Here is a 9,074-nt window from a genome sequence, read left to right as displayed (position 1 = left end):
TTTCCCTATAGGTTCCTTTCTCTTTCTGAATTTGTTTGTTGAAGAAATTACATCATTTATCCTGTGGCTTCCCAGGGTCTGGATTTTGCTGACTGCATTTCTGATACATAGATGAAAATGTCCCTGCAACCTGTGTATTTTTTGTACATTGTAAGTTGGATATAGAAGCTTGATCACGTTCAGGGTATATATTTTGGGGTGGGAGTGTGGGTAAGACTACCTTACAGGTGGTAGCATGCTCTTCATCAAGAAGCACATAATACCTGGGTATTTTATTTCTTTTTTTATGATGTTGGCAGATGTCAGTGCTTAACACCTCCATTTCTTAATTCATTAGAGGTTGCAAAATAGTGATATTCTATTATGCTTCATTCACTTATTAGCTGTAATACTTCTTTAAAGAGAAACTTCCTCTTATCTACTGTATTAGTTTCTTGAGGATTTTGTAATAAATAACCACAAATGTGGTAGCTTAAAAAACAACAGAAATTTATTCTTATAGTTCTGGAGACCAGAAGTCCAAAACAAAAATGTTGGCAGGGCCATACTCCCTCCAGATCCTCTAAGGGAGAATCTGTTCTTTGCTTCTTCCAACTTCTGGTGGCTGTTGGCATTCCTTGTTGCTGCATTGCTCTAATTTCTTCCACTATGGTTACATTTCCTCTTCCTCTTCTGTTTGTTCACCTCCGTGTCTCTTATAAAGATACTTGTCAATAAATTTAGGGCCTAACACAGTAAAGATTTCATCACAAAATCCTTAACTTAATTATACCTGCAGAGACCCTTTTTCCAAATAACATTTACAGTTTCTGAGGATTAGAACATGAACATATCTTTTGGTGGGCTACCATTCAAACCACTTCATCTACTGTTTGATAATTGGTACAATTCATGTTGGAAAGGCTGGAAATGCTTGATTATATTTCTTTATTTACCAGTCTTCAAAATGATGAGTCGTTTCCCTACCATTCTCCAATGGTGACCAATCAGAATTTTCATGTTTTTTGTTTTTTTGTGTGTGGTACGCAGGCCTCTCGCTGCTGTGGCCTCTCCCGTTGTGGAGCACAGGCTCCGGATGCGCAGGCTCAGCGGCCATGGCTCACGGGCCCAGCCGCTCTGTGGCATGTGGGATCTTCCTGGACCGGGGCACGAATCCGTGTCCCCTGCATTGGCGGGCAGACTCTCAACCACTGCGCCACCAGGGAAGCCCAGAATATCCTCTTTTTGTCTGGTTTCTTTCACTGGGCATAATTATTATTATTATTATTATTTTATTTTATTTTTTTGTGGTACGCGGGCCTCTCACTGTTGTGGCCTCTCCCGTTGCGGAGCACAGGCTCCGGACACGCAGGCTCAGCAGCCATGGCTCACGGGCCCAGCCGCTCTGCGGCATGTGGGATCTTCCTGGACCGGGGCACGATCCCGTGTCCCCTGCAGCAGCAGGCGGACTCTCAACCACTGTGCCACCAGGGAAGCCCTCATGTTTTGTTTCTTAGCAGCATTATAAATTAATGGATTTAAATATTTGATGCAATTCAACTTGCTGCACGTACTATCCTATTGATACTCAAAGTGTCTCATCTTTGGCCAGTGGGAGCCTCTTCATGTTGGCTCCTAAATTCTTTTGACATGACACTAGAAGTCTTTGATATCTTCTGTTATGAGTTGAATTACCTCCTCCCAAAGAGATATGTTGAAATCCTAACTCCCAGTACCTTAGAAAGTGGCTTATTTAGAAATAGTGTCTTAACAGAGGCAATCAAGTTAAAATGAGGTCATTAGGATAAGCCTTAATCCAATATGATTGGTATCCTTATAAAAGGGGGAAATTTGGACACAGAGATAGACATGAACTAAAGGAAAACAATGTAAAGACACAGGGAAAATGCTATGTAAAGATGGAGACAGAGATTGGAGTGATGAGACCCAAGGCAAAGAATTCCAAGGGTTGCTGGCCACCACCAGAGGCTGGGAAGAGGCAAGGAAAGATTCTACCCATAGTGTCAGACAGAGCATGGCCCTGCTGACACCTTGATTTCAGACTTACAGCTCCCAGAACTATGAGGCAATAAATTTCTATTGTTTTAAGTCACCCAGTTTGTGATACTTTGTTACAACAGCTCTAGGACACTAATACACTTTCATGCTATCTGTATGAAAATATATTCTAGATTCATTTTGCATATTGCATTAGGGCAATAATAGGCAATTCATTTGGTTTAAATTAATATGTTTCTTGCCCCAGTCCTGGAGTGAGAAATATTTCCAAGGAGCTCTAATTCCTTTTAGTGGAAAATGGTACTTCAAGATCATAATCCGGGAGCTAGTAGTGCTCACAGATACTGGGCTGATCACCAGTGAGGTGTTCAGACTTTTTCAGAACAATGTATTCAATATATTTTATAAGTTAAAATGTATTGAGTTTGGGGTTTTGTTGCTTAAAAAAAAAAAAAAAAGACATTTCCTGCTTTTGACCTAGAATCAGAATAAGATATTTGTCCAAGGAGCATTGGTCTTAAAGTACCATAATCTAGGTACCAGGTATACACATTGTTAATGGGTTGGTTATTGTTTCTAGGACTTTTCAGAGCCAGGGAGAAATATTTAAGACAAAATACACTGTGACAATTCTAATTTAAATTCAGGACTACAGAATTTTCATTTATCTTCTTCTGTCTTAAATCTGAATTTCATTTCTCCTATGTTGGGAATCCCGCTTCTCAACAATGACTGGGATGGTATAATTACATCATATAATTACTCATCTTCTTTATCCCACATATCACATTGCAAAAAAAAGAAAAAGAGGGCTTCCCTGGTGGCGCAGTGGTTGAGAGTCTGCCTGCTGATGCAGGCGACACAGGTTCGTGCCCCGGTCTGGGAAGATCCCACATGCCGCGGAGTGGCTAGGCCCATGAGCCATGGCCGGCTGAGCTTGCGTGTCCGGAGCCTGTGCTCTGCAATGGGAGAGGCCACAACAGTGAAAGGCCCATGTACCACAAAAAAATAAAATAAAAAAATCTGTGCCCCTGCAATGGGGAAGGCCCAAACAGTGAAAGGCCCATTTACCCAAAAAAAAAAAAAAAAAAAAAAAAGAATACATATACGACATTACCACCACAAATAAAAATATTGAGAGCAGTGAAAAAAACTTTTCGTATTTTTGTCCTTAGAGAATATCCCACTACAGATATATATATAGTTTAATGACTGTGTTTTAAAGTCACTTGAAAAAGTTCCTCTTTGTATGTTATGGAATACACTGTTAGGTTAATTTGCTTCATTTTATTTTCAATTTTGGGATTTCTTTTCAAAAGTTAACTTTGTTTTATAATCTACCACCTAGAAGAATTAGAAAAAGAAGAACAAACAAAACATAAAGTCAGCAGAATGAAGGAAATAATAAAGATCAGACAGGAAATAAATAAAACAGAGATTAAAAAACAGAAAAGATCAATAAAACCGTTTTTTTTTTTTGAAAGGTAAACAAAATGGACAAACTTCTAGCCAGGCTCACCAAGAAGAAAAGAGAGAGGACCCAAATAAACAAAATAAGAAAAGAGGAGAAATAACAGCTCATACCATAGATACATAAAAAATCATAAAAGAATACTATAAACAGTTATACGCCAACAAATTGGACAACCTATAAGAAATGGACGTTTCTAGAAATATACAGCTTGCCAAAACTGAGTCAAGAAGAAACATAATTTGAACAGACTGATTACTACAAGTGAAATAGAATCTGCAAAAACAAAAACAAAAAAACAAAAAACCCTCTGAAAACAGAAGTCCAGGACCAGACAGCTTCACTGGGGAATTCTACCAAATAAAGAAGAACTTATACCCAGCATTCTCAAACTATTCCAAAAAACTGAAAAGGAAGGAACACTCTCAAATTCATTCTATGAAGCCACCACCACCCTGATACCAAAACCAGACAATGACACTAAAAAAAAAATTACAGGATATGTTTGATGAATATAGATGTGAAAATCCTCAACAAATATTAGCAAACCTAATTCAACAATACACAGAAAGGATCATACACCATGATTAAGTTGGATTTATTCCAGGGTTACAAGGATGGTTCAACATATGCAATTCAATCAATGTGATACACCACATTAACAAAAGAAAAGACAAAACCACATGATTAACTCAACAGCATAGAAAAAGTGTTTGACAAAATTCAACATCCATTCATGATAAAAACTCTCACCGAAGTGGGTATAGAGGTAACATATCTCAACATAATGAAAGCTATTTATGACAAACCCACAGCCAACATAATATTCAATGATGAAAAGCTGAAAGCCTTCCTACTAAATTCAGGAACAAGATAAGGATGCCCACTCTCACTACTTCTATTCAACATAATATTGGAAGACCTAGACACAGCAATCAGACAAGAAAAAGAAATAAAAGGCATCCAAATTAGAAGGGAAGAGGTAAAACTGTCACTATTTGCAGAAGACATGATACTCTATATAGAGAACCCTAAAATCTCCACACAAAAACTATTAGAAGTAATAAATGAATTCAACAAGGTAGCAAGATACAAAATTAATATAAAGAAATCAGTTGCATTTCTTTACACTAACAATAAAATATCAAAAAAAGTAAGAAAACAATCCTGTTTAAAATCACATCAAAAAAATATTCAGGAATAAACCTAACCAAGGAGGTGGCTATACATTAAAAGTATAAGACATTGATTGGGCTTCCCTGGTGGCGCAGTGGTTGGGAGTCCGCCTGCCGATGCAGGGGACACGGGTTCGTGCCCCAATCTGGGAAGATCCCACATGCCACAGAGTGGCTGGGCCCGTGAGCCATGGCCCCTGAGCCTGCATGTCCGGAGCCTGTGCTCCACAGCGTGAGAAGCCACGGCAGTGGGAGGCCCGCGTACCGCCAAAAAAAAAAGTATAAGACATTGATAAAACAAACTTAAGATGATTCAGAGAGGGCTTCCCTGGTGGCGAAGTGGTTAAGAATCTGCCTGCCAATGCAGGGGACACAGGTTCAAGCCCTGCTCCAGGAACATCCCACATGCCACCGAGCAACTAAGCCCATGCACCACAACTACTCAGCCTGTGCTCTAGAGCCCACGAGTCACAACTACTGAGCCCACATGCCACAACTACTGAAGCCTATGCACCTAGAGCCCATGCTCCACAACAAGACAAGCCATCACAATGAGAAGCCCACACAACACAACGAAAAGTAGCCCCCGCTCGTCACAACTAGAGAAAGCTCGCACAGCAAGGAAGACCCAGTGCAGCCAAAAATAAATAAATTAAATAAATAAATTTAAAAAAAAAGATTCAGAGAAATGAAAAGATATCCTGTGCTCTTGGACTGGAATAATTAATATTGTTAAAATGGCCATACTACCCAAAGCAACCTACAGATCTAATGCAATCACTATCAAAATACTCAAGATATTTTTCACAGAACTAGAAAAAATAATCCTAAAATTTACATGGAATGACAAAAGACCCAGAATTGCCAAAACAATCCTGAGGAAAAAGAATAAAGTTGAAGACATAACCCTTCCAGACTTCAGACAATACAACAAAGCTACAGTAATCAAAACAGCATGGTACTGGCAGAAAAAAACAGATCAATGGAACAGAATAGATAGTGCAGAAATAAACCCACATACCTATTAATCTACAACAAAGAATATAAAAGAATATACAATACAGAAAGGACAGTCTCTTCAAGTGGTGTTGGGCAAGCAGAACAGCTACATGTAAATCAATGAAATTGTAACAGTCCCTCACACCATATACAAAAATAAACTCAAAATGGTTTAAAGACCTAACTATAAGATATGCCACCATAAAACTCAGGAAGAGAACATAGGCAAAACATTCTCGAACATAAATAGCAACAATATTTTCTTAGATCAATCTCCCAAGGCAGAAGAAATAAAAGCCGAAATAAGCAAACAGAACTTAATCAAACTTAAAAGCTTTTACACAGCAAAGGAAACCATCAACAAAATGAAAAGACAACCTATGGAATGGGAGAAAATATTTGCAAACAATGTGATCAACAAGGAGTTAATATCCAAAATACACAAACAGCTCATATAACTCAATATCAAGAAAACAAACAATCCAATAAAAAAATGGGCAGAAGACCTAAGGGAGGGTGGAGAGATAAATTAGTAGTATGGAATTAACAGATACAAACTAAATAGATGAACAACAAGGATTTACTGTATAGCACAAGGAACTATATTCAATACCTTGTAATAACCATAACGGAAAAAACCTGAAAAAAATTACATATATATAACTGAATCACTTTGCTGGACACCTGAAACTAACACAATATTGTAAATCAACGATACTTCAAATAAAAATTAGGTGAAACCTGATTATAATTTTATTTGGTAGGACTGAAATATATCAGTGCTTTTTATACCTTGAATGAATGCTGTAATTATGCAGTATACTTTACAATAAGACTTCCATTAGGATTAGCAGGTTTGAGATATAAGATCTTTCCTCTCAACTTCTGTATTCTCCAAAACAGGAGTCCCCAACCTTTTTGGCACCAGGGACCAGTTTCATGGAAGACAATTTTTCCACGGACTGGGGAGGGGGGTGGCGGTGCAGGGGGGGTGTGGTTTCGGGATGATTCAAGCATATTACATTTATTGTGCACTTTATTTCTATTATTATTACATTGTAATACATAATGAAATAATTATACAACTCACCATAATGTTGACAGGAGGTGGAGCTCAGGCGGTAATGCAAGCAATGGGGAGCAGCTATAAATATAGATGAAGCTTTGCTTGCCAGCCACTCACCTCCTGCTGTGCAGCCTGGTTCCTAACAAGCCGCGCACTGCAATGAAGAGTAGCCGCCGCTAGGGGCAACTAGAGAAAGCCCGCAGGCGGCAACCGAGACCCAATGCAGCCAAAAATAAATAAATTAACAAATTAATTTTTTAAAAAAGTAGTACTTACATAAGGAGGTAACAAGTCCTCTTAAAATAGTAAGAAGTGAAAAGTATTAGTATAACTTTTCCGGCTAATGGTCACCCGACTATTAAATGAATTACAAATGTTGATGGAATCATAATTTTATATAATACATAAAGAACACTATGATTTCCTGTGATTTTGTTGTTGTTGTTGTTGTTCTTTTGATGCTCCCAAACAAGCAGCTGTGCAGGGAACTGAGAAGCAACTGATATTCCTCAACTATGGTTTCAGAGGCATACAAGTTTGACATTTTGTTTGGCTTTGCCTTTTGAGAATAAACTCCCTCACTTGTCCAGACTACGTTCCATGCCTCTGGAAATTCCTAGGGACAAGAAAATTAGGTACTGTGAGCTCTGCCTTCTAAACAGAGCATTCTCTGTTCTGCGTGAAATGTTGATATAAAGGAGAGATTAGCTTGGGCAGAGCAGGTCAAAAGCCTACTGAGTTGCTGTCCAAGACATGGACATTTTCTGCCCCTCTTCCACAGCGAGAGGCCATGTGACTTGGTGTGTCAAATGCCAAGTATTTCAGATGTTAGTATGTCCTGACCATGTGGAGTCACTGAATTTGGGCAATATTTTTAAAAACCGGGAAAAGTTGTGCGATCGTAATCCCGGTTATCAGTGTTTCGGGTTGGCGATGGGTGGGGTGGGGTGGCATTTCCACCACCTTGAAAAGTCATTTAAAGTACGTGGGATAGTAGAGGCCGGACCTTTGGGGAACTTAAACCCAGAGACTTTGTAGCTTACTGATGGAGAGAACTCATACGGCTTCAGGTGTTATTAATTCTGGAATGTGTTTACGGGGGGCCCAAATCAGCTTTCATCCCTTTTAGGAACTCGAACACAATTCTGCAAGCTAAAGGCCCATCCTAGGCAAGAGGTGCCAACGCCTCGGAAATCGGAATCTGAGTCGAGCCCGTTCTCGGAGATGACTCCGCATTTGAAACTTCCCTCAGTCCGAGCGCGCCAGGGCCAGGAAGCTGGGCCACGTGACCGGCCCTCCTCCGCGGCCATTCCTAGCGGGGCAACAGCCAGCGCCCCTTCCGCATTTCGTATCCCCTCCAGCGCGCGACGGCGCATAAATGCCCGACGGGAGGTGATCCCAGCTAGCTCTGGACTCCTGTGTCACCAGAACTCACGCTTTTTCCAGCAATGCTTAGCAAGTTCCTCATCCCAAAGCAGGTGCAGACTTCCGCCTGGGTGCCTACCACGTGATCACGCGAGATTTGGGGAGACAGCGGTCCAACTTCACTACTTAAGTCCCCGGGCCCTGCCCTCACAACAGCCTCCACTGCGCGTGACGACGCGCGGCGGCCTCCGCCCCGGCGCGCCTGCGCACGCGGCTCTCGCGGTGTCTCGCGTTCAGACCCGCCCACCTCTGCCCCCGCCCCTTCCGCCCCTCCCTCCCCCTCCTCCCTGTCTCTCGGCGGCAGCGGCGGTGGCGGCGGTTCGCGCAGCTTGTTGGCTCACTATATAAAGGGGAGAAGCGGGCGGACTGGACGGCTGGAGCTGCAGCCGGTGGCGGCAGCGGCGGCGCGGGGAGCGGCGACCGGAGGTGGTTTCCCTCCTTGGTGCGGGGTGGGGAGCGGGCAACGCCCCCCAGGACCCCTGAAGGGTCGTGGCCTTTTTTTTTAAAGGGCGATTCTCGAGTTTTTAGCTCCGAGAACTGCTCTCCTCCTCTACCTCCTCTCACCGCTCCCCTCTCCTCCGTCAGGATCCGATTTTGTTTGAAAAATTTTTCCCCCCAATTTTGCGGTGGCTTGGGTCACCCTCCGGGTGTTCTTTTTTTGTTTGTTTGTTTTTGTTTTTATCTTTTCTCGGGGTTGCCCCCCTCTTGTTTGTGTTGTGTGTGGAAATGGCGAACTCGGCAAATACAAACACCGTGGTAAGGACGTGGTTTGGTGGCCGGCGGGGGCTTCGTTCAGGCGGCAGCAACGGCCGGACCGGGCGGGGGCGGGGACGGCCGCGACTCCCGGCCTCGACTCTCTTCAGCCGCCCGCGCGGCCGCCGCCGCCGCCGCCGCCGCCGCTTCCCGCCTCAGGCGGAGCGGGCCAGTGCGCCGGGCGGCG

General features: G+C 42.3%; 1 protein-coding gene across 1 annotated transcript in view; it reads left to right on the top strand.

Annotated features, from left to right (window-relative positions):
- The first annotated feature begins 8,457 nt into the window (after window positions 1-8,457).
- GTF2A1 (general transcription factor IIA subunit 1) overlaps window positions 8,458-9,074 on the top strand; it is a 49,121-nt gene continuing 48,504 nt past the window's right edge. Inside the window, exon 1 of the mRNA XM_007470466.1 lies at window positions 8,458-8,890. Within this exon, the coding sequence (XP_007470528.1) occupies window positions 8,861-8,890 (30 nt within the window). The 5' untranslated portion in view covers window positions 8,458-8,860. The remainder of the gene's footprint in view (window positions 8,891-9,074) is intronic.

The sequence above is a fragment of the Lipotes vexillifer genome, unplaced genomic scaffold, assembly GCF_000442215.2.
Source record: "Lipotes vexillifer unplaced genomic scaffold, Lipotes_vexillifer_v1.1 scaffold841, whole genome shotgun sequence".
Taxonomy (NCBI): Eukaryota; Metazoa; Chordata; class Mammalia; order Artiodactyla; family Lipotidae; genus Lipotes; species Lipotes vexillifer.
Note: the sequence above shows the minus strand (reverse complement) of the source record. Positions and strands in the feature narration are given on the sequence as shown.